The 26,049-nt window shown below is 42.0% G+C and overlaps 2 protein-coding genes across 2 annotated transcripts; one reads left to right on the plus strand and one right to left on the minus strand.

Moving 5' to 3' along the window:
* Positions 1–2,230: 2,230 nt before the first annotated feature.
* On the minus strand, positions 2,231–25,524 carry rmnd5b (required for meiotic nuclear division 5 homolog B). The gene is made up of 10 exons (XM_085132850.1): positions 25,395–25,524; positions 23,180–23,357; positions 22,912–23,054; positions 22,689–22,826; positions 22,453–22,553; positions 22,166–22,332; positions 21,901–22,066; positions 21,675–21,777; positions 21,427–21,581; positions 2,231–21,119 (listed from the first exon to the last, which is right to left on the minus strand). Exons 2-10 carry the CDS (start codon positions 23,316–23,318, stop codon positions 21,056–21,058), a joined length of 1,176 nt encoding a protein of 391 aa, XP_084988976.1. The 5' UTR covers positions 23,319–23,357; positions 25,395–25,524; the 3' UTR covers positions 2,231–21,055.
* Positions 12,880–20,634, plus strand: n4bp3 (NEDD4 binding protein 3). The gene is made up of 9 exons (XM_085132749.1): positions 12,880–13,127; positions 13,259–13,430; positions 14,050–14,262; positions 14,500–14,621; positions 14,777–14,972; positions 15,047–15,139; positions 15,235–15,486; positions 15,648–15,906; positions 16,203–20,634. Exons 1-9 carry the CDS (start codon positions 12,880–12,882, stop codon positions 16,580–16,582), a joined length of 1,935 nt encoding a protein of 644 aa, XP_084988875.1. The 3' UTR covers positions 16,583–20,634.
* Positions 25,525–26,049: the final 525 nt, after the last annotated feature.

The following is a 26,049-nucleotide window of genomic DNA, read 5'->3' on the forward strand; positions in this document are numbered from 1 at the left end:
ACACGTCCAAATTCTCCCATAAAATGTTCAGATTGGTGTAAATCTGGACTGTAAAAGTCAAAAGCATATTATTAGAACAAAGAGCAACTCTCTTCTCCGTATTGATTTGAAGTGACCTGCCTCCTACCAACAAAGAAGAGCTGCTGCTGGATCCTATCACTGAAGGGGTCAAGGATTCAGTTTTTCCTCCGTAGTGCATCACCTAAAAAAGGCTTTCTCTGCGTATTGTTAGTTTCAGGAAAATAAGATTTCTCTCTCTGTTTTTTTGTCCTTTTTTTTTGTTTTTACACCATTTCAAAAAACAATTCTCTAGTAAATCTTAGCATTTTTAATGAGTTCAGCTACCAAAAAAATAGCAGCACTCTTTAGTGTGCTACATTCTTTATTTTCATATCCTCCACGTGTGTCATTCCTTAGCTAAAAAGTTGCTTTAAAAACAACACCTACAATCAGCAAAATTTCTTGGCAACTCTTTGATTCCTGATTAGTTTCAAATTCCTTTCCCATCATAGAGTTGTCAGTAAACTCCGGACTTCTGATTGCTAAACCTGATACTGCTGTAATTGCAAACTATGATCCAGACTATTGTAGCAACAAGTACTGTAATAGGAAGGGCTTATGGAACAATACGTTATTTAGTTTGTTCAGAGATTAAGGCCTTCATCTCGGCTCCCACGCTACTATCTAACTCATCGTCTCTTGTGGCTGAAGAGCAGTTTTTGTTTTGAATAGCGGATCCACATGTTTTTCTAAAGCTTCGTTTAAAGCGTCTTGTGGAACTAGTCATGTCGTCCTGTATCATTTCTTTTTTTTATTAGATGCAAGCCAAAGCCTGAGTCAGAATTTGTACAGTTATATTTATGAACATATGGAAATGCTAACAATTTGGCACCATCAGAAATCCAATAGGAACGTGTAAGTTATTGGAAAAGATGGGAATAGCAACAGCCCCATCCTGTATGTCATACAGCTTATATCATCATCAGCTATTTACATTGATTGTTATACATTTCTTTTATGTTGTTTGTGAGCCTTGATCTACCTATAAGTCATAATCATACTCCTTTGAGCAGTGTTTAAAAACGACACATTTACACAGACACTAAAAGAGGAAACGACTTTGAACACGTTAACCTTCCCATTAATATCAATAAAATTAACTGATTATAAGGATAAAAATAAAGATGGAAACGCAAAACAATACTTTAACCCTTTAAAGCCTGAACCATGAAATAATTAAAAAAAATTTTACACATAATTAATAATTTTTTTGTAATAATTAAATATTCCATCCATCCATCCTCTTCAGATTGTCCTCATCAGGGTCACTGAGGGGCTGGATGTTGATGATCTGGTGCGACATGCAGTTGCTCTGTGGGATGGATAAGCGTGTATGCTTTGTGGAAGTGTGATATGTATTAGGAGTGAAAGGGGCAACCTAAAACAACAGTGAGGTCAGCTGCTCCACACAGCTGTGTATCTACACCTCAGCAGAACAAATCCACACAATCATAACTTGCCTAATCCTAAAACACCTATAAATATTTTTTTTGTCCTCGTAAGGGAGACGCAGATTCATACTGTGATTGTGTAAACATATGTGGATCCCCAAAACATGAGTCATATCAGGACTAGATGAACATAGACAAACCCACATGTAGAGGTTGAACTTACAACCTCACAGATGGAGCAACGCAGGCATTTGTCCAAACAAACTTATGCAATTCTTTTCACACTGCAAATTGATCATATTTTAACAAAACCTGCTCTTATTACTGAGTCACAGTTACATAAAAACCACAGAAGGGTTGGTGAATAAATTCCCCCCATAAATAACACAAATAATACCCGTGGCGCTGTGAGAGCAGGTCCCTGCGAGGGCTCTCACTTGTGCTGTCTTGCCAAAATCAAACTGATTTATGTAACATCAGTCAGCTACAGATCAATATGGTGCAGCCGGTCAATCCAGATAACACCAACATGGCTGCTGTGGTCATTGGATTCTTTGCAGAAATACTGCGAAGTCAACAGAGGCATTATAGCCAAAGCACACTGTGCAGGCCTGCGTCGATAGGCGAACTGATGCAAAGTGAGGAAACCCACATCAGCCTGAGAGGAAGTCATCACCTGATTTACTGAAAGGCAAATGCAGCCAGTCAGATCACAAACGTTAGACTTCTGTATCGAGCTGAAAATCTCTTAAGAGTAATCCTGCAGATTTTTAAAAAAAAAACAAAACCTGCTGAACTTTGAGTTTCACGTAAGTTTCGTGGTTTTCTTTTCTGGGTCAGTAATTGTTGATCCAGCTGCGAAAATTATTAGTTAGAGGTCTCATCTGTCTACTCTGGGATCAGAGTGATTAAGTTGCCAGCTCACATCCACTGACAACATCAATTTTGAGAGTAAAAGGAAAACAAGATGAATGATATGCATGGCAGGAAAGTTTGTAGTAAATATATGTGACATGCCACATGCAGCTGATACTGGTACTGGTGGTACTGGTGCTCAGTGGCTTCTGTTTTTATCTGAAGAGCATTTTTCTACCATATTAGTTTATCTTCACTGGCTAAATTGAATCTAAAAGAGGTATTGAGACCTTGAGGTATTTCAAGTAAAGCACTGCACCACATGAAAGTACATAAAAGATGGGCCGTTGTGGTGTTGAAACTTACAAATCCACTCTTTCGCACACTATGTGTTTCAACCATTACCAAAGAACAGCTGCAGAAACTATAAAATCAGATGATTCTTTTGGATGAACCCTCTACAAGTGACTGCCTGAAATCTGGAACCCACAGGCGTCACCCATTGTTCCGTTTCCTCCCTTGAGATGCTCTGCCAGGCCTTTACAGCAGCCACCTTCAGTTGCTGCTTGTTTGTGGGTCTCTCAGCCTTCAATTTTGTGTGTAATAACTGAAAAGCATGCTCTTCTGAGTTGACATCAGGTGACAGACTTGTCCATTGATAAGATCCGATTGCTTTGCCTTGAGTCTTGCAACATTTGTCTGAATCTGAGCAGAGCGTATGGCCCTGTGCACTTCAGAATTCGTCCTGCTACTTCAGTGAGCAGTCACATCACCAATAAACACCAGTGACCAGGGTCCACAGGCAGACATGCGTGCACATGCAGTAACATTTATCCTGCCACATTTGACAGATAATAACTTGTGTTTTGGTTTCATCTGTTCAAATACTTTGTTAAAGCAGGTTCTCTCAGGTTATTTCTGTCTTATCTGGTCCACTCACTCTTGAGTGTAAGCAATGGTTTGCGCCTCATCTAAACCCTCTCTGTCTCTTGATTGTAGACTTTGACAATGGTACACTTTAGTTATCTCCTGTGGTCGTCCAGGTCTTTTGGTGTTGCTGAGCAGGCCAGTGCATTCCTACCTTTTAAGAATGCATCAGACTGTTGATTTGGTTATTCTTAAAGTTTGTGCTCTCTGTCTTATAGTGTTATTTTGTTTCTCCAGCCTAATAATGGCCTCCATCACTCGCACTGTCTGAGGCTGAAATGCAACAGTGAAAGACCTAAACTGCAATAATAACTGAAATAATAAGGCAACAGGCCTCACTTTGCCATAAAACCGCTTATCAGTTAGTTGTCCATTAATTTTTAGTCTGAAAATTGGCAACTGTGTATACAAGTGGCTGTAATTCCTAGACAGTCAATGCAAAACTGTTGCTAAAGCCTTTGATTTACGACTAAAAGTCTTCACTTCAATATTGATTGTTTGACTTCAAAACTGCTGCGGTGGCAAAATTATAAAGTTGTTTTTTTCCAACAAATTTGGGATCTAAGTGCATGGTGGAAACTTGTCAAGCACACAGTACGCCAGTCCTAAATCATACCCTACCTAATCATTCATTTTCCTCTAACTGAAACTATAATTTACAAAATGGATATCATGCTGTAACCAGTGATTAAGACCATAAGCTCAGTAGGAAAGTGTTTGCCGAAGTCATAAATCAAGCGAGATTCTAACAATTTCTTTCTTGTAGGTTTCTATACAGTCAAACTTCAATTTTAAGGCAGAGGAGCCTCCTTTTAAAACACAGGTGCTAATAGACACATTGGCTTTGCAGCTTTTCAGACCCCATAGGTACAGTTTATGAATTAAAATCAAACAACAGCCACTGATATCATTAAAAATAAATCCCCTCTCGCCACTGCGGGTGGTCTGTCCTTCAAGCTCGGGTCCTCTACCAGAGGCCTGTGAGCTTGAGGGTCCTGCACAGTATCTTAGCTGTTCCTAGGACTGCGCTCTTCTGAACAGAGATCTCGAATGTTGTTCCTGGGATCTGCTGGAGCCACTCGTCTAGCCTGGGAGCCACCGCACCTAGTGCTCCGATTACCACTGGGACCACCGTTACCTTCACCTTCCACATCTTCTTAAGCTCTTCTCTGAGCCCTTGGTACTTCTCCAGCTTCTCATGTTCCTTCTTCCTGATGTTGCTGTCATTCGGTATCACTACGTCTATCACCACTATGTCTGGTTGGTTAGCCACCACCATTTTGTCCGTCTGTATCTGGAAGTCCCACAGGATCTTAGCTCGGTCATTCTCCACCACCATAGGGGGCATCTCCCATTTTGACCTCGGGACTTCCAGGCCATAGTCGGCACAGATGTTTCTGTACACTATGCCGGCCACTTGGTTATGCCGTTCAATGTATGCCCTGCCTGCTAGCATCTTGCAGTCTGCTATTATATGCTGAATTGTTTCAGGGGCATCTTTACACAGCCTGCACCTGGGGTCTTGTCTGGTGTGATAGACCCCAGCCTCTATGGATCTTGTGCTCAGAGCTTGTTCTTGTGCTGCCATGATTGTGCTCTGTGCTGTCTTTCAGTCCAGCTTTGTCCAGCCACTGGTAGGACTTCTGGATGTTAGCCACTTCCTATCCTTCCATGATGGTTCCTCTCCTTCCTCCTCTTTCTTGGGTTTTTGCTGCCTGAGGTATTCACTGAGCATGCGGTCGGTTGAGGTCATCTTCCTGATGTATTCGTGGATCTTTGTTGTCTCATCCTAGACTGTGGTACTGACACTCACAGTCCCCGGCCTCCTTCCTTCCGCTTAGCGTATAATGAACGAGCATGTGCAGTAATAGTAGGGTTTACAGACGAGGGTTCCTAAAATCCATCGGCACTTGCTTCTTGGAAGTTGCAGAATGAAATGTCTGTGTCTGCTCTCAGGTATCTGCTCAGTAGCATGTATCTATAGCCATGACAAAATATGACCTTTAACCTCCGTTAACCTCTGGCGTATTAATCAAGAATAGGGGCAGTGTGAAACCAAACACTGGGCAGTGCCACGTCCAACCATCAGGCAAATTATAGCCCATGTTTCACAGACAGACCAGTTGTCATCATGGGTTTCATAACATGAAGTTTAACCTTTCATGCGACGCCCTCCCTGTCCCTCAGTTAGAAAACAGACAAGAATCACCCAGAAGCACTTGTGCTTGAGGCGGCATTTCCAGTTGCATCCGTTTGGACTTCACAGATGCTAAATGACATAAAAGCTACCATCGGAGACGCAGAAGAAATAACATTTAATGAGCCTGCTCTTTAGTGTCTAGTTTCTTCTGAATGGCCTCTGGGCCTGTGGAGAGGAACTACATCGCCCGTCTGTAATGAATAACCTGCTAATAATTAGAGACTGCTGCATAGCACTCCTGTGCTGTCATGCCCCAAAGCCAGAGAGACACTCTCACACTCACTCATTACAGACTAGCATGTAACAGTCAATCACAGAGCAGAGCTCTTCTTTGCTTCACGTGTAGTATAAGGTACCTTCCCTATTGGCCTCAGGCACAGCTTACCAAACACTGCTGCTGCTGCTGCTCCTGCTGCTGACACATTTAGACTCTCAATTCACGCTCATATAAAACGAGACTCACATTCACTTACATCAGTTCCATCTTAAACTCTGTTTTTAACGTAGGACATTAATAATTACTGTATATTACGTTTTTAAACAATTTATAATTAAGTGAATAACTAACACAAGAATAGAGCTTGTGCTGGAAATTCACCGAGGACTCTGTTACATCTGGTGTGCGGTGCTTGCCGAACGGCACCGTAGGACAAAGTGCACCTCTTGATTTTTGTAATGATGACGTTGCTGGCCATATGCAAAGTGACCAGTGTGGTGGGTATATCAAGGTATATCCTTAAGTAAACGCCATGACTCATTAGCTTGAAAAATCACCGTTAGCAGCATTAACTTGAAGTAATTGTTTAATGTATAACTTTATCAGTCTCTCACTCTTCTTTCAGATGTTGTTTCAGTTTATTATCATGTGCAGGAATTTATTTGTGCACAGCTCTCTGAAGGTCCCACCACATCATTTCAGGCAGGTTGAACACTGGACTTTTGGCTGGGCCTTTGCGACACTCTCTTTTTCAGTCATTCTGTTGTAGATCTGCTGCCATGCCTGGATCACTATCCTGTAGCATGACCCAATTTTAGTCAAGCTTCAGCTGTCAGACAGATGGCCTCATATTTGACTTCAGAATGCTTTGGTATACAGAGGCATTCATGGTCAGTTCAACAACTGCAAGGTGCTGCAAAACGAGCCCAAATCATCACCACCGTGCTCAGCAGCTCCTATAAGGTGTTTGCACTGTGCATTATGACTACCACAAGATGCTGTCACAGCCTTATTTTTTGATGGGAAGTGTCCCTCAGGACAGGCTGTCAGAGTAGGTGTTAAATATAGTCGCAGAATTCTCTGTAGAATAAAAGAACTCGGCCTAATGGTAGCAGCTGCATTTTCCACAACTGACAGAAAATCTAGCGAGTGCAGCTTTGATAGAGCTTATATAATGAAACAGAGAGTGCGTGCTGTGTGGGAGTTTTAGATGTAACCTGTAAAACTTACCCCACAAATGTAAACAAACTTTGATCATGAGCAGGGGAGCGAGAGAGTGAGTGCCGAGGGAAGAGGGCAGAGGATCTGGAGCTGCGAGTTGTGCACATGCCTTTCTTTCTTTTCTTTTTTTTCGGGAGTGCACTGAGTGACCGGCGCACACACAAGTGTGAGTGAATGTCCGTGGGAGTGAGCCTTTAGTGCATCAAACACTGACGAGCCCGAGCTTGTGTTCTGCTAAGCATCTTTGGAATTTGGCTTCACCGCGATTCTCTCCTCTGTCGGAGACCCGTTGTAAGGGTTTGAAATGTTCCCTCTTCAAACTCGAGCATTTCATTGAAAAGCATACAGGAGGTCTGATTACAAGATCTCAGGAGGGATCGTCCTTGAAGTGCTCTTCTTCAAGGCGTGTTTTGTTTTCTTTGTGATTGCAGTAAAGTGGTAAGGGTATGGTTTTCTAGAGGACACGGAGAAAGGCGCATGCAGGGTTTTTTTTCGTTTAGCAAGATGTGTGAAGTATGTCTCTCCTGACTAATATTTTCTCATTTTGGAAATTGCAATTATGGTGTTGTTTGGAGACAGGACGTGATGGTCAGCTCTGTACAACAAAGTTGACAAGTGGTGCCAGCAAAACATAGCCCCTGTGCATCTCTTGCAAAGAAACAGATCAGAAGAATGCGTGTGCATGTGAAAGTGTAAAGCATAGTAAGCATCTGTTATCTTCACAAGGCTTGAATTAAAAAAAAGATTTAAAAAAAGCTGATCGCTGCTTTAAAGGAAGCATAAATCAAGAGCAGACTACTTTGAATCGGACTATAACTGTTCAAGGCTGGTTGAAGGTGCTGCTTTGATGTGCACGCACGCACGTGTGCGATTTAAGGGGGAGTGTTGCATTTCAGGGCCCCTTTGGCTAGTCGGGGCTGGGCCGTAAATCTGGCCTTGTCTCCCAGTTTACTCGGGCCCATAAACTAGAAAGCAATTATGGAAAACAACTGGATGCAAGATTTCTTCCGTCCTTCAAGACTTGTGGTTGCCTGCTGAAAGGATTTGTATCCTCTTATCTACCCAAAAGGAATAGCATTGCCTCGCCCACCCCCTCACCCCGAGCTCGGCTTCCCATCAAGAATCGATTGGGCTCTCGTATATTTGGTAGATAGAAGGCACGTGCCGAGTAAAGTAGTCGGGCTAAAAATACTGAGTCAGACCTTGACCAGTGCCCATTAGGTTTGGCACACTCATGATTTATTCATTTGGTGTCAAACACATTCAAACACACACACTCGTTTAGGCTGACTCACATAGTTCATGTCACTCTCTGACCCAGGTCTCAGATGGACAGCAGCAGAGAACCACACTTGTTAACAAAGCGTCTGATATTCAGTACCAGTGATTATCGGGTTTCTTTCCTCAGCCTGAGCTCAGCATGTTATATCGGCTTATTAGGAAGCAGATTTTTTAGTGGAAATTTTGTCTTGTTTTGTTTTTTAACTTTTCGGGGGGGGGGGGGGGGGGGGGGGGATAGTATCTCATGAATATAAACATGAGTAGCTTGGCCTGCTTTGATCTGGGCCTGGCTGAGAGCCCCGAATGGAGTGGGCTGGAGCTGCCTTTGCACAGCTCTCTCTGCCCATTTTAACCATTTGCATAATTGCCATAACTGTTGAGGCCAGCAGGCCAGCACTTGATAAATGTGGATTGTATTAGAAGCGAGAGGAAATGCCGGAGTGCCACTGTGGGTGTCTGTTCTCAAATGTGGTAGAAAGTAAGAATAAAATAAGGATGCGAGTATGTCACGAGCGTGAATCAACAGCTGGAAGGCCCAGTCATCAGCTGGGATGATCCTAGATCTGATCTCCAATATATTCCTGCCCGGCACGCTGACTTTTTTTTCTAATTTCAAGATTCATTTAAATCGTTAAGCAACACAACATTTTAAATGGAAATTGCACATGAAGTTTCTCTTTAATAAGTACAGGCTGTTTCTTCATGCTTGTGCCTGCTAAGTAATGCACATAGTAATGCACATAGTGTTAACTTTGATGGCATTTTGCTGTTGCATAACTGGAAATGTGCTGCTGATTAGCAGTCAGTTCCACTGACTAGTCTTTGCTTATTTTCCCATTATTGCTCTTACTAACGCAGGCTTCAGTAGGAGCAAGAAAACTCTCATTTTACAATGCTCTTGTGAGATTTATGAGTCACCTGCTAAGCAGCATCCTGGGAGAGAAATAATCAAATACCCACACTTCTCTTAGATCATGCTTGCTCTGTCAGGTTCAGTCTCATGCTGGCATACTTTTACCTTAGAGTGTTTTTTGGCAGCTGCGTCTCAAATAGTGATAAATTGCACAAAGAAGGCAAATTTATCACCCCCCTCCACCCAGGCTGTCTGTTAATGTAAATACAAATAGTTGCTGACAAGTAAGTGTGGTCAGGACCGATGCTAAGTATTCAAGATTGGTAGTAAATGGGCTAAAACAAGTAAAAGGTCCCTATATGGCCTCTTTGAAGTCTACCTGTTCTTTAGGTGCCACATCAGTTGGATGAACATGAAGGGAACCCCCTCCTCCCTCGGGTCCTGTTTATAGTCGGAAAGGCTGCGGCGCACTTGCGTGTTTTATGGTCTCGAGAACGTTTTATGGCTGCTGGGGTGTTTATGCACAGGAAGAGAGAGGGTCAAAAGGGTGAAATCAATAGTGATCCTTAATGAGGTTGCTGAAAAGAAGGAAAGGAGCGGATATGCCGGCAGTGAGAGGGAGGCTGTATGGTGAACACGCTGACAAAGTAATCAGGCCTCTTACTTGGGTACTCTGGTGATTTAACAGCTTGTTTCGTTTTGGCAACAGATAATGCAAATGAGAGTATTTCCAACAGTAAATTTAGTGTCATAAAACAACACACGGTGTGACAGGCTTTCATGAAAGGTAGGAAAATTTGCAAAGAAAATGAGCTGCCACAGGACTTGATTTTCCATAATGTGCATTGTCAACCAAAAAGCACCTCACTCTGCCTTTTTTAAGGAAATGAGTTGTAGTAACCTAGCTGGATCAGAGTTGCATAACAGGCTTACGATGGGACATATGCTGTCCGACCTCAGAGGAAAACAGCATTACCCTGACAGGATACACGTTTCACATAATCCTGTGGTCTTTTCCCTGTGGGGAAACATAACTCAAGCCTCAGAGATAGAAAGATAACCGTCTAAACACGTTTGGGGATTTGCCCTCTTTTTACATCATTTCAGTTTCACTGCTGTCGTCTAACGCGCATTGAGCTCAGCTTTTACAAGTTTGTTTTCTAGTGCAGTGCTGTGCTCGGCTGCAGTGGGAGGCTGCGTTGTTCTAGCTGTGCTGTTGGACAGCTGTCTGTACAGACAAACACAGCTGATGAAACGCATGTCAGCTCAACCGCGTCCTCAGAGGATTAACATCCACTAACAGTAGTAAGAGGGGCAAGAGGTGGGGTTTATTTCAGCAAAGGAGAAAAGCCAGTGTCAGTCGCTCCAAAATTTTGGTCCACAGTGAAAATCTAAAAAATACTGGATGTGAATCTTTCCAGTAAAATATGTCAGGACATTATAAATGGATTGGCACATTTATTACAACCCCAATTCCCCCCAATATTGGAACATGGGCAGTTAAAAGATGGAAAAATAAGTGGTACTAAAAAGAAAAAAGCTGGAGGAACACTTTTATAACTTATTAGGTTAACTGGCAGAAGCTCAGTAACATGACTGGGCATAAAAAGAGTATTCACAAATCTGCACAAAACTGGGTCTACAAATAGTTTATCAAATTCATTATAATGTTCCTCAACATGAAATTGCAAAGACCTTGAATATGTCATTATCAACAGTACATGATATCATCGAAATTATATCCACAAGTAGGGCTGCACGATTTTGCATAAAATGAGAATCACGATTTTGTGGCTTAGAATTGAGATCACGATTCTCTCACGATTTTCTTTTCCAATATAAATATTTATTGCACTTATTAACTGCACATCAACTTTGTAACAGTTGAGACTGAACATAAAAACAATAAATAAACATAAAACAACAAATGTCTCAAGTTTTGTCGTTGCCGCAAAATGTTGTACTGCTTGAAATTCCGTCTCCACCGTTGCTCGACACTGCGTGTATAGAGCAGGTAGTGCAACAATAGAAAAATAGTTGCGGGACGGCACTGTGTAGCGTTCGTCTAGGGCAGGGGTGTCAAACTCAAATACACAGTGGGCCAAAATTCAAAAATGGAACAAAGTCGCGGGCTAACGTTAATATTTATTGAAATATATTTATTCCTCCAGATATAAGAATTAATCTTTTCTTATGGACTCAAACACGTTTTGCTGAAAAAGTGAATATGGAACAAGCAAAGCTTAATACTAAACAATATATATATTAGCTGCATAATACCAGTAGGCCAGCTCTAATAGTAATTTGGTATGGCTTTGTGGGCCAAATGTAATTAGGCTGCGGGCCAAATTTGGGCCGCGTGCCAGAGTTTGACACCTATGGTCTAGGGTGTTGATCATTTTCCTAAATCCCTCGTTTTGCACAGTGTTGATGGGAGCCATATCTTTGGTCAGGTGATAAGTAATAGCTCCGTAATTTCTTTGTGCCTGCGGGAGTTCGACGGGTATAGGGAAGCGCTGTATAAGGTTCCCGTTAATGATGTTTGGGTAGTTGACCGGGACGGATTTTCTCCTGTCACTTTCTTGTCATCCCTGATGTGCTCTCCGTTGTTTTTTCCCTGCTAATTTTAGCATCACACGGCGCACAGCTTCTGTATCACGTGGTATAAGGCTCCGCCCTTGTCATTTGTTGAGCAGGAAGAGTGAGCGCTTGTTTTCATGCAGATTACGTCCCGGATCAAAATGCGGTACAATCGTCGTCGTCTTTTTTCTTTTTTTTTAATCGTTGTCATTTGGAAATGAGATCGCACATAAGTATGAATCGAGATTTTCTAACGATTAATCGTGCAGCCCTATCCACAAGTATAGGTTAAAGCTCTATCAAGAAGAAGCTGTATGTGAATGTGATCCAGAAACACTGCCTTCTTCTCTGGGCCAAAGCTCATTTAAAATAGGAAAAGCAGAAAACTGTTATGTGGTCAGAAGAATCGGAATTTGAAATTGCTTTTGGAAAACATAGATGTCATGACCTCCAGACACAGAGAGGGACCATCCGGTTTTTTATCGCTCTGTTCTAAAGCTTGCATCTCTGATGGTATATGAGTGTATCAGTGCCTGTGTGATTGGCAGTTATAGCTTTAGCTTTTAAGAGAACCATCCAGCATCCCTTTGTTGGAACTGTTGTTATACAGATATTCATGGTTTGGTAAATGGACTGGTTCTTATATAGTGCTTTTCTACTCTTCTGAGCACTCAAAGCGCTTTACACAACTTGTGCCTTCAAGTGCACAAGCACATTGGATGCATCAGAGAGCAATTTTAGTATTTTAGGTTAGTATCTTGCCCAAGGATATTTGGCATGTAGACAAGGGGAAGCCAGGAATCAAACCACCAACCTTCCGATCAGTAGATGACCTGCTCTACCCCCTGAGCTACAGCCACCCCTGCGGTTTCCATTGTATTAATCCAGTGACTCATTCTCTGACCTCTACTTCCTATTTACTCCCAGTGTTTTGGTTTGCATGCATTTGCATCGCGATGCAAAAGATGCCTTGTAAATGCATGCCTTCTACAGTGCTGGTGGTAAACATCAGCTTATTGTCATGGCATGACAATGGAAGCTCGACTTTGCAGCTCTGCAGAGCTGCTACCACAGTCACAGACTCCTTTTCTATAGTTTGACATGTATAAAATTTACCACTAGCAATATTTATGATCAGTTTATCTACTAAAGAATGACAAAACTCTGACACTCTAGGTCAACAATTCATTTGAAGCCACAGTGAAAACGCTATGGACAAACATCAAATTAACTAATTCTTTGTTTTTCCTCTTTTTTACAGAGCACCTTCTCTCCCCACTGTGACCTGTAATCAATGGCAACCTCGGTCCAGACTCTTCCTTTGACTCGTGGCCCCAGCAAAAACTTCCGCGACCCCTGCCCAGCCCCACCCCTGTCCCCACGTTGCGGCATGGGAAGTGTAGGCAGTCTGGTGGAGAGGCCGGATGTTTCTCCGACTAAAGGCAACCGAGCAGTGCCCCAGGTGAGACCAAAACACAGCAACGGGCTCTTGAAGAAAGGCTTCACCCAGAGAGAGCTGCTCAACTACCTCAACATCAACAGGTGGGTCCTGATGAGGAAAAAGTTCCCTCGTAGGAATTCGAAACAGCAGGTTTTTGATGGTGAAAAAGTCTGCAAGGTGTTATAAAAATGATAGAACTTGACCTAAGCTTGCTTACTTTGCTTCCAAACAGAAAAGAGCCTAAAGCGAGCCCGAGCAACGACGGCAAGAAGGATATTATCCCGGGCCTCAGCGCTGTCAGCACACGGGAGGAGGATAACGTTTATGCTAAGGTTTACCATAAGGATGGCACTGAGGTAGATCTTACAAAGAACTCCCTGCCAAGCGCGGGCAAGTACGAAAAGGTGAATATGTTTCTTTAAAGTACTGCGAATAGATCCGTTCAGAAGTTTTATTTCTTGATGTATCAAAGAAACTCAAAGGAGAATATTCTCATTTTCAGCAAGTTTATTACATGGCTGCAAAATACAACTAAAACTGTAAAAGTCAAAATGTTAACTTCATGACCAAGGAGACTCAGTAAATATAAGAAAAAACTCAATATTTTTAGTAATTTGAGTAAAACTACCTATAGCATTCTCTACAACGGTCAATACAACAGTCAATATGAGGCGTTCTGCACAGATCTGCACAAATGCAGATGAATGACTTCCCATTGTTTCCTTTTTAGAAATGATTTACAGTCAGTGAAATACTTCTAGGGCTGTGGTAAATTGATCCATATCACATTTATACATCACTGGCAGCATGCTGAAATACCCCCATGGCGTTGTCACATAGCTGTAAACATCTTCCATCTCACTGGCACAGATTGACAACCTGCTCTGAATTTATTGCACCAATCAAATAGCACCTTTATTTCCCTGCTTGAATTAATCAACGCTATTGATTTAAAAGAGACATTGTGATTCATGTTTTGTAGCCTTGCCACCTCTCGCTACTATCTTGCTTCCTCTCCTTTAGGCACGTTTGAGGTCTTCGGCCTTTAAGCCTGTGACCCCCAAGAATTTTAGCTCAATGCAAAACCTCTACCCGTCTTCCAAATCAGAGGACGTGGATCATGGCCTCTCTAACGGCTTGCACAGAGCATATGCCCATGTTCCCAAAGCGGTCTCCACCTCGTCTTCTTCTTCCTCACCGTCACGTCACGGAGGACCGACGTCAGCCGGCAACAAGGTGAGCTAACGCTACAACCTTCATCCATCCTGTTATTATTATCTCGTTTACCTTTGTTAATCTTGGCGGAAAGCTGCGAGTTGCGAGCCGGGGGAGCGAGATCATAGGTGCACAACAATTAACTATGCGCGACTTATTATAAAATTCATTTCCATCCATTATTTATGGCTAAAATTAAACTTTTTTCAGCTCATTAATGCTACACTGATGAACAGCTGTATAATTATGACTGTGTAGGCCCTCTCCTCGGTGTGTGGGATGGGCCAGGAAGATGACAACTTGTCAGACTCGGGCCATAACTCCATGAGCAGCCTGCCGCCGTACCGACCTCCCTTCCGCCCACACCTGTCTCACATCAGGTCTGCTGCAGTATTAGTCTTAACTATACTTTGAGCTGAAAAGCAGTGTTGCTATATTTGATTTTTTTTTATGGTTAATGACTGTGTGGGTTGTGATAATAGAAGAGATTTTAATGGCCTTTGTGGATTCTTTTCTTTTTTTTAAAAAAAAATAGTGCATCTATGGGCCACATCAATACCATCGGCTCCCTGGACCGCACCTCTCTGGGAATGAAGGCTGTGGGGTCAGGGGGCGTGCCTATTGGGGAGATGGCATGTCGAAGCATGGCTACTCTGAGCCGTATTGCTCCATATAGCGCGGAGGCTCCACCTCCTTATGAATGGACGCTCTCCCTGTCTGTGGAGGAGGTGGTGAGTGCTGGGGGGGATGAGTGGTGGGTGTGATTTAAAGATTCCTAAATGCTTCATGCTGTTGTCTTTTCCAGGTGCGGGATCTGGAGGAGCGCCTGGTGGAGAAAGAGCATGAACTCAAGCAAATGAAGAGAAACCTGGATGAGAGCGAGGGTGCCATCGCACAGGTGACTCTAATCATCTTCTTCTTCAGCATCAGTCTACGCACTCGTCTTCATCACCCTTTAACGTCTGACCTTTTCATCTCCTCCACCGCGTTCAGGTGTTTGAAGGGAAGCAGCGTCTGTGGGAGAAGGAGGTGGAGGAGCTGAAGCGCCTGTATGCTGCTAAGCTGCGTCAGGTTTCCCAGCATGCCCAGCGTTCCCAGCGCAGCCTGCAGTTGCAGCTGTTTAAGGTCCAGCAGGAGAAGAACCGGCTGCAAGAGGAGCTCGACGGCATGAGAAAGGAAATGTGCCGGGAGGCTGGAGCAGTGCCCAGGCGAACCAGTCCGACTCTGGAGGAGACGCAGTGGGAGGTGAGGCCGTGGAAGGCCAGGGCAGTCACAGTTCAGGGCAGGGAGAAGCACATAAAAGTAACTACAGGGAAGAGACAAGATATCTGGATTCCTTGTTTGTCCTTTTTGAATCATGGCGACCCCTAGCCTCCTTCATTTCCCTTTGACTCTCTCCCTCTCAGGTTTGCCAGAAGTCAGGGGAGATCTCCTTGTTGAAGCAGCAGCTGAGGGACTCCCAGGCAGAGGTAACTCAGAAGCTGAGTGAGATCTTCCAGGTGAAGACAGAGCTCAGGGAGACGCGAACAGAGCTGCGCAACAGGGAATGCCAGATAGATGCTTTAAAGCTTGTCCTGCAGGGGACACAGCGTCACAGACGACCTTCTCAGGCCGCACACGAAGACGAAAAAGAAGCTGAAGAGAATCCATCTGCTCGGGCGATAGGTAGAGTTACATCTCTCATGTCTTCATATATTTGGGTTAGTTGCACTTTTGGGCACAGCAGCTCTTTCACACCACAGTGTTTGTAGGCCACAGATGTGTTTTTAAAATTAAACTAAGCGAGTCGTCTCAGATAGATGATTGGCTTATTTTCAGTTCTGACATTTCAATGTTTCAACCCAAAAATCAGGTCGTTTCAGTAACCGGGGCAGGAATTTAAAATCAGCCAGTGTTTTTCATCATAACCCCCCCCCCCCCGATGGCTCTAGCTGAAGCCATGTGAACCACTTTCTCTGCAGGAGGGTGCGGGGGCCCCACAGAGGAGCGTCTGCGCGCAGAACTGCTGCTGGAGCGACGCCAGAGCGAGGCCCAGGCCATGGTTTTCGAGGAAGAGAGGCACACGTGGCAGATGGAAAAGGACAAGGTCATCCGCTACCAGAAGGAGCTGCAGGCCAGCTACTTAGACATGTACCACCGCAACGAAGCGCTCGAGAGGGAAGTGCAACAGCTGAGGGCGAGCAGCGAGCAACAAGGTGGAGGAGCAGGCGGAGGAAGCAGAGATGGCACTTTGGAAAAAGAAGCGCCAGAGCTTAGGAAAGAGAGAGCAGGTGACAAACAAGAGGACACACCTTCCCCTGGTCTGCCGTGGATAGAGCGGATCGAATCATCGGAAATTTGACTGTGACTTACTTGTTTGCAATGCAAAGTGTGTCTATGGAAGACCATATCTGCCAGGACAGGGGGCAAAAAAATCAAATGAATTGATGTTGCTGTAATAAAATTGTGAGATAACAAGCAAATATTTACTGATAATAATAACAATAATAATAATAATAAAAACTAAAAGACTTGTGTCAAAATAAAGGATAAATAATTAAAAATTTTGATTTAACAAGTCAAAACTGTAAAATTATTAGTCAGATTTTATACTTTGTGTGTAATCCAATTCTTGACTTGAACCATAAGTCCAAAAACATGTGATACCAAACATTCAGTCCAAAAACAAGCATCATACGCTATCATACGCTACTCCAAGTGATGACCATAAAAAAAACAAAAATAGGTCAAAATTTAATGTGCTACATTTTTTTTAATTATCACATCAAAATTTATATCTATTATCCCAAATTAAGTAAGTCAACCTGGACTTACTGAAGAGTATTTATTTTTAGCATAATTAGCTTTTGATTTTTTTTCTTCTTTTCATGGTACAGAAGGACTTCCACAAACTGCTCACCCTTCTTCCATCTCTTCCACTCCACCCTTGTTTAATTAAAACCCTTTTCCTGCTAAAGCTGGACCCCCAACCTCACACAGAGCCAAGTGATATTGAGGTTCGTCTATCTTTGTTGTGTTAACGCTGTAAAAAGAAAAAAAATACAGCCAAGCACCTAAACGGTCCAACTTAAGACTTCTTTTTATTGATAAACCTGTAAATGAGAAAATTGACATGATGATTGTGACTGCTTTGTGTTGATTTGGGTTGAGCCTGACCGATTATACCAGGGGTCCCCAATCCCAGTCCACGAGGGCCCTGCAAGTTTTAGATGCGTCCTCGATCCATCACAGCTGATTTAAATGGATAAATTACCTCCTCAACATGTACCGAAGTTCTCCAGAGGCCTGGTAATGAACTAATCATGTGATTCAGGTGTGTTGACCCAGGGTGATATCTAAAACCTGCAGGCACACTGGGCCTCGTGGACTGGGATTGGGGACCCCTGGATTATACAGTAGTTAACATCTCACAGCCTCTTCAGTGTTTGCAGACTATCTATAAATTCAGGGTTCACCTGGACCTTTGGAGCAAACAGCTTCTTTGGGTTAATTCTGAAGAATGGTGCCAAGGCAGAGAAAACTGTGCATAGTAAACTGGAAATACTCACCTTACTTCCTTCAGTTTCCAGACAGGTGAGGTTTATATATAAATATGTATTTTGTACATAACTGTAACTTTTATTTGCCATGGTACTTCAAGAGCACTGTCGTCTTAAATATGCATACTTTAACAAAATCAATCGGTAGATGCATTTATGATTGCCATGCTTATTTGGTGCGATTTGTTGCACAAACCCAGCACATAACATCAAATGCATGCCCGTAGTGAAAATATGTCCTCTGGTATTGTTATTATTGATATTATAAACATTCAAAAACCAGCTCTCATTTGACCTTTCCGCATACTGTGATTCACATCTATTTACTGGAAATAAAACTGTACAGTATAAAGATTTGTTTTCGGTTTGTGAATTATTCCTGAAGAAGAGCAAAATCAGCTCAGATCCCTTTTTGTAAATCTGGGCTGAAAAAAAGTGTTACAATATCCCTTTTCTATACAGCGTAGCCCAAACTGAACGGCTAGAAATCACTTGAGAAAACGTTAGAAGGGTGACTGATGGTATTTGCTCAAGGACTCGACCTGCCTGCTTTGAAGGGGCTTAAAATCCACAGAGAATATACCAATAAAGCCCGCTGATAGGAGCTTTATGACAGAGTTGTACAGGCTTTTGGGACTAATATGGCTTTTAGGGGTTTATCCTTGGATCCTTATCTCACTCTCTCCCAGAGGCCCTCCCTGTTCTACCTCAGCCAGCCCTCACATACCATCGCCTGCAGTACAGACAGGAAAGAGGTGGAAGGTCAGCTCAGATGGAAACATAGGAGGATCCCCGATTGGTGGGGGGGTGCCTCTGTAGAAACCAACAAATGCACAAGCCTGAACTGAATGCCAAGAAAATGTTGGCAGGAATGAAGGTTTAACACCTGACTTTTTTCCAGGTGAAAAAATGTGCAATGGAAACACAAAAGTGAGAAAAAGGCAGAGCACATGTAAGTCCATAATGCAGGGTGATAATCTGAATAGATACGAGCTGCAGCTGACTCACAGGCCCTTACCATGGCATTTAAAACATTATATAAACTAAGGCTTAATATAACCGTGCAGCTCCAGAGAGGCTGAGTGATTTACTGAAGTGGGATGAGGAAAGATTCTTACCTCTCACATGCTGTCAGTCTGTGGGAGTACTGCAGTGCTGCAAGGCAGCACCACGGTTTATCAAATAAATTAATGTGCTTGTTAAATATTAGTGAATTATTTCAGAAGATAACATTTCTTGCTGTGAAACTGGAATACAAATCTGTTTTCTCAAACACAAACGCTATTTAGATTGACACTAGTGCCACCAAGTGGTAGCTACACAAATCCCTCCCCGTGTGGCAGGAGCAGTCCATCACCAAGTCCCAGTACAAGCCTCCATAAACCAACTGGAGTATAAATTTTTATTTTAATTTCAGATGCAAGTATATGAAACATGTTAGAGGATAAATATTTACAATAAAAGTCGCATAACACAAAAGCAGGAAACACACACATTCAGCTTTAAAAAAAAAAAAAAAAAGTTAATACATGTAGTACGAAGCGCTAGCGGTCTATCTGCAGGGACAGTCAAAGAAGCAGAGAATGATTGTCAACCAAAGAGGGGGAAAGCGGAGAGGAAACTCCACACAAAGCCGAACTGATTCAAAATCAAACCTAAAGCTGAGTAATGCTGGTGCAGTGCTTGCTGAGAGAGAAAAAAAAAGCCTCACTAATGTGCGAGGTGACATCACTAGGAACTTGCACTATTAACATCTAAACATGGTAAACATTGCCTTGGATGTTGTGAGACTGCAGAAATTGACTGTTTATCCACACACACACACACAGGTTCCACAACCTTCAAAGCAATCTGCATCTATAGATGTATAATCTTTGTTCAAGACTCCTTTTATAAATGTACAACTTTAATACTAAATGCAAAGTGTGGTATGAACTGTTACAATGAGCCCTGAGGAAATGTAGGGGGTTTTTAAATGTCACTTATTCGGACTCCATCTCTAATAAAAGCCAACCCTACGCAGCAGAGGCGTTTTCTATATATTAAACAACAGCCACAGTGACCAGAGGGCTTCTGTATCCACAAAAAGTAAAGCTTAACCACAAGCCTACAGTCACTGCAAGCCAGACCATGCGGCTACCATCACACCAATTTACATCTCCAAATCACATGGCGTGCAAGCTCAGGACATACGACAAGGGGGCACAGTAAAGCGATGGCGCAGCCGTGATGTGAACTGTGGAGTCGTCGGCTCTCAAAGTTACGCAGTAGTAGTGTTGAATGTGCCTGTTGCTCTTCTGTTTACTATTTTACACAAGCCACTGCAGTGATTGTGATTAAAAAACCCCAAAAGAAAACAGGAACAAAACACATTTCACAGTAGTATATATAGATATATATATATTTTTTTTTTTTTTTTTTTGCTTTTTCAGTATTTGTTAAATACATACATAGAACAAGACAAATGGCTTCTATAATGAGGAAAGTTTTGCTGGTGTGGTCATACACAAAAGAAAAGCTGTTCCCACCGTCGATGGATAATCTGATCTGAACAGATGCATCAGCTGACAGTGAGTTTTAAGCTACGTGAGGACTTTATTACACTATGGAGGACTAATGGGTCACAATCAGAGTTCGGCTCGAGAGAGACCTTCAGTTTCCCCTCACCAGCAAATAATACACCTTCAATAGTTTGTAACTCAGCATGTTGCTTTCATGTATAACGGAAGTTTATTACCAACCTGAAATCAGAAACTGCTTATCTACACCATGTACCCACACTCTACACCCATTCATTATCATTCTGCTTTTGTCCAACAAAATAAAAGGAAAAGAAACAAAAGAAAAAAAAGAAGCAGTCATCAAACTCAAATTAAGTTGATAAAGCCAAGAAAGCAAACACTAGCAAGTATTACATACTTGAAAAGGATAAGCATTTAACTCTGCAGGTATTTGCAAATGACTTCCAATAGATGATCCTTTCTCATAGGTGCTGCTTCGTGAGGATGTTCCCATTACCGACTGACTCCTCACTCTACTACAGGTTTGTCAATGGACCATCCCTTTCTGGACTCCTTATATTATGCAAAGTTAGAGGGTCCAAGGTGGGTGACGGGATGCCCAAGGCAGTCCAGAGGAGCACTGGGGAAAAAAACCTTAATGCTTACCATAACAGGCCAGAAGGCCAGGGACAGAGGAAAAGGGTCAGAGCAAAAGGTCCTGGAGACGCAAACAGCTCCAGGCAACTTCATCCTTGATGAGGAGAGAGTAGCGTATCAAAAGTAGATCTGCTTGGCATGTGACGGATTCTGCTCCATGGGGCAGTATGGGCATTTCAACCTGAGGAGGACAAGAGTCAAGGTGTTAGCATCTTTGAATTCTTTTATCCTACATTTGTACCTTTCAGTGAACCACTTGCATTTTATTTTCTAACTGCAATTATAATTTTGTTCAGGAATAAATCTTTTGGGAAAGCAGTGACTGAAATTACAGTCAACATCAGACTCAGCATGTAACTTATAAGTCTAAATTTCTTTGCATCTGGGTGACTAGTAAATCTGAACGTTTTGATCCTGGAAAATAGTAAAAGTGCTTTCAAACCAACACCGACTTCCAAAATAAATAAATTCCTTTTTTGCTGACTTACTTCCCAGCATTGGTTAGTTTGTTGAGAGCATCTCTGGAGATGACGTGTCCACAGATGAGCTTCATGGGAGGATTGCTCTCTGATGTTTGCTGTCGAAGAATTGGGCAGGCGAACACAGAGTGGTACCAGCACTTCTTCCCGAGGTCAATTTCAATCTGTCAGGTACAGACAGGACACGAGTGAGCTAACGGCTCAGAAATTATTCTGAGGAGGGATAACTGCATTTGAAAAACTCTAAAAGGACTTACAGGCAGCTCGTCTTTGTGTGTCCACACTCCACTGCACTGTCTCTGCTCTATCACCTGTTTGATGTTCATCAGCACAGGCAAGGCCATACATCCAGATGCAAAACTGCAGAGAAACAGATATGGCATTGTTGATAAGACAGCATAAAGATGACACTAAAAACTGTTCCACTTCCGGTGTTAAACTTGATGACAGGTGATCTAGTTGACTGTTCATGTTTTTCCTAACCTAACACTTAGTGGCGATTCTACAGAGAGGCCCAGCAAAGCGCAGGCGTCCCGGGTGAAGATGTTGCAGATCTCAGCCCACTGATTTGTCTCCAGCAAGCTGCGGTACGGTGAGTTTTCAATGCCATGACGCAGGTACACCAAGCTGCCCATCAGAATCTGGATGTCTTCAAAAAATGAATACATAAAAGTGGTGGAAAATACACACACACAAAAAGAAAAAAAATATCTAAATTCTTGTTACATGGAGATACTATAATGCTTACCTCTCTGGTGCTGTGAAGCAAAGGGCTGGAAGTGCCTGGCATACTGCAAGGCCTCCATTTGGTTGCTGATTCCTCCACTGAGCAAGCTGATGAAGTACAAGCGGTGCAACTTGAACTCTAAACTGCTGTTCAGGTCCAGAAGACGCTGCCGATTCGTCACAGCCCACCTACAAAGACACGGAAGAAACACTCAGCTACTGAATGTAAACACTCCTCAACTAAAGATTTATCAGTTGTGTTAGAAGGAAGCAGATGATTAAAACAATAGATACAGAAAGACCACATACTCTAGTGCTGGCCTAAGGTCCTGCATCCTCAGAGCTTCGAGGATCCTGTTTAGCTCCAGGAAAGGCTGCTTCATGCTCATGTCTATAACTACACCAGACTCCTAGAAAATAAAACTACTTTTAAGAATTTCTAAGACTTATCTTCACAAAAACAGCATTACACAACATTTCAGCCAAAAATATTTTGCAATAAATAGATAAATAAAAAATAAAGGTTGGAGGTTTCAGCTTTTTACCTGACAAAGGTCTTCTGCTACACTAAGCATCCCTTGTCTGTAAAGGTGTTCCACAATGGATTCACTCAGGTATTTCTGTCTCTCTGGGGTGTCCCACACGGTCTCTGCCACAACAGCACTGATCTCTGCATCGAAATTCTACAGAAAAGCATGCCAGAGGTGACGGACATGTTCTAAAACATTTTCAAGGAAAATTGAAGAGAAACTTGTAGCCGTTCCTCACCCTGTCGATGGCTTTGCCAACTTTAGACACACTGCCGTGGATGTCCTTGTGTCGAGAGGCTAGCATCTGCACTGTTTCTTTGATATTTTTACAACACTGCGCCATAGTCTGTGATAGGACCGATAAATCCGCATCTTGTACTCCTGTTGGAGAAAAAAGGTAAAGGTTTAATGTGCCAAACCAGAGAAGATGGAGCACAGAGAGACCACGAACCTTCCATACAATTTCAATCATTGATACATATTAAACTAACAGTGTTCAGTCTTACCAAAAGCAACTAGCTGTCCTCGTATCTCACAGACGCTGCGCAGGAGTTCATCTAGCCTCTCCTCAGACTGGTGGCCGTACATTACAAAGCGATGGAGCACCTTCTCCAGCTCCCGCTCCACACATGCACACTGTTCCATGGTTCAGGCTGGAACCCGCACACACAATAACAATAACACCTAGAAAAACAGAAATATGTTATTAACTAAATGTTTTGATATTTATTTGAAAGACTTTTGAAACTGTAGTCATGATACAGTAGCATGCAGTATTGAGCCACCAATCATTTGTTTACATTCTACAAGAAATATTTGATATGCCTACTTATAATAACACAGCCTGAACTCTCTTAAGCAGCTTTCTTGTAATTTATTCTGTGTGGTCTCCAGGAATAGTTCTCCAGGCTTCTTGAAGGAATATTTAAAGTTCTTCTTTGGATGTTGGTGTTCTCTATCTAGGTATGCTTTTACTGTACTGGCAGTGTGTTTGGGATCATTGTCATGGTGAAAAATTAAGTTCTTCCAATCACATCTTATTTCATGGTGGTTCAAATTCCAGCAATTTTGACATGATCTCCAACACCACTGGGTGAAATGCAAACCCAGACAGCCTCCACCATGTTTTACAGACAGTTGACATTCTCGCCCTACCTCCTCTGTAAATACCAACCATGATTTGAACCAAAAAAAATCTAACTTTGATTCAACAACTTATGTGTTTCTGCAACAGGCTCCTATTAACAAAGTGCTTAAAGATGCAATCCTAAATTGGTTCATTGCCAAATTTTCACTCATGTGTAGATACAACACTGGAAAAACCTTGTTGAAACCTTGAGATGTGTTGGTGCCTTTTTACACTCGAGTCATTCGTAGGTGACTGTTAGCTAACAACAACAACAAAAAAAAATGTAAAAATGAGTGTAAAAGATGCCCTTTAGAAAACCTGGAGAACTAGACTACTTGAAAAAAAATTACATGATTATAATGGAATGAGGGGTAGCTCTTGCACAGCACTGCATATCATCTGGAAGTTGCATTTTCAATGAGAGGAATGTTTTGTCACTCATCCACGTGTCTTGTTCAGTCTCTTAAGACTGACTACAGGGTTCCCCAGCCTTATAACAAAGCATTTGCATACTTTGCCTGAGGTCAGTTTCATGTTCTTTAATGTGCAAATTGCCATGACTATCGATAAATAGTACCATTTACAGAGAATGGCTGCATACTGGGAATCCCCAACTTAAAATAAATTTTAAGTTATTTAAAAGTTCTAAAGAATCTTTGGGATTCTCAGTGAACACAAATGTGCATTTCTATAAAGATACGTTTTAACAAATAACATTTGTAATTAAATAAGCCGAACAAAGATTTTTTTTATCTGACATTTTAAGAGCTAAACACAAGATTTAGGATAAAACACTACAGGTTTTTAATGACAGAAATATTAACAAATTTTATTTCACACTGACAATACAATGACTATCGCACAGCTGCCTCTAAAACAAGTATGCCCGATCAGTAATAATGTCTTAAAATACCTCCAACAGCTGTTCGGTCCTACCCCGATTCAAAGTTTGGCCTACGTGATAACATTAGCAAGGCCTAACAACATCACAAACAAGCACACAATGTATGCTGCGGTCTGCTATTTACGTCTCAGCTGTAACTGTAATTTAACCAAGTGATGATATTAAACATTGTATGTCTGCATGCTGAAATTAAGACTTTTTAATAAAAAAAACTTTACTTAATGGTAACGCTTTGCCGTAGCTCACCGCTAGTAAGCCGACAACAGAATATGTCCACCTACCGTAAAGGAGCTAGCCAACATTAAGGCTCAAACGGACTTCTCTTTTAACGTTTTAATGACAAGTTTCCTACGTTGTTATTTTTACTCAAAATTACTATTTTTAAGTACCATAAATTATTACGTAATTAATTAATATGTTAACTAAGGAAAAAAAACACAAGCCGCCGCACAGCTAACATAAACAAACGGAATCGCAGTCGCTAGCTGGCTACAAAAGCTCGTCATTGCTAGCAGCTAGTTAACTAGTAGATGTTAGCGATCTGCTAACTGACAAGGCCCAAATAATTTCAGGAGAGAATGTCAACCCGCTTGTCTGCACTATTTTGCCTTATCCTAACAGTCAACACACACGTCGCGGTTCAGCTGAATTTTGACAGATATTTTTTTAAATAAAAAAATGCACTCACCTGCCGTGCTAATTACTTAGCAAACATTAGCGTTAGCCACTTCTGTGTTATGACAACACTTCGGCAGCACCGTAATGCGGATCTTCCTGCGTCGCATCCTACGCTAACGTAACGTTTCAAAATAAAAGTCAGTGTCTCTGCGACAGACTAATTCAAGCACGACTTCAAGGGTACAAGACTTTAATACTTGTATGCGGTTCATAGGTTAAGTGGTTAGCACGGGATACTATATTATTATTTAGATCTATATTAACAAATCTAAATAGTTAACCCAATTTTAGTTTCTGAGTTTATTTGTAGAAAATTTATCATATCACCTTTTAAATATTATGTCTCAACCTTTAGTGTCATTTAGTTCTGGCGAAGCTTTAATAAATCAGTTATAATGAAAACAAATAATAATGAGAGAGAGAGCTGGAAGTGTGTCTACTGTTGCCCCTGCCTGTGCAAAGTTAATCACATCCTAAAAGAGCAACTAGGTCAGTTCAAAAAAGATAGATTTGAAATGTGATATATATGTTTATATTCTTTCTGTTTGTCATAAATACTGGCACTTAAATAGCCCATCATGAGACTAGAGCCTTGTTTAGCATCATATCCCTCAGTTAGAACACCAGCAGCAAAAGTATCCTACCTATAATGATTTTTTTTAAGT

The sequence above is a fragment of the Neolamprologus multifasciatus genome, chromosome 2 (genome assembly GCF_963576455.1).
Source record: "Neolamprologus multifasciatus chromosome 2, fNeoMul1.2, whole genome shotgun sequence".
Taxonomy (NCBI): domain Eukaryota; kingdom Metazoa; phylum Chordata; class Actinopteri; order Cichliformes; family Cichlidae; genus Neolamprologus; species Neolamprologus multifasciatus.

Coding starts and splice junctions, on each gene's coding strand:
- n4bp3 (XM_085132749.1), top strand. CDS start 12,880: ATGGCAACCTCGGTCCAGACTCTTCCTTTGACTCGTGGCCCCAGCAAA. Junction 14,263..14,499: donor CGACGTCAGCCGGCAACAAG/GTGAGCTAACGC, acceptor ATGACTGTGTAG/GCCCTCTCCTCGGTGTGTGG. Junction 15,907..16,202: donor TCCATCTGCTCGGGCGATAG/GTAGAGTTACAT, acceptor CTTTCTCTGCAG/GAGGGTGCGGGGGCCCCACA.
- rmnd5b (XM_085132850.1), bottom strand. CDS start 23,318: ATGGAACAGTGTGCATGTGTGGAGCGGGAGCTGGAGAAGGTGCTCCAT. Junction 21,582..21,674: donor CACACAAAGACGAGCTGCCT/GTAAGTCCTTTT, acceptor TGTACCTGACAG/ATTGAAATTGACCTCGGGAA. Junction 21,120..21,426: donor AAACTAACCAATGCTGGGAA/GTAAGTCAGCAA, acceptor TGTCCTCCTCAG/GTTGAAATGCCCATACTGCC.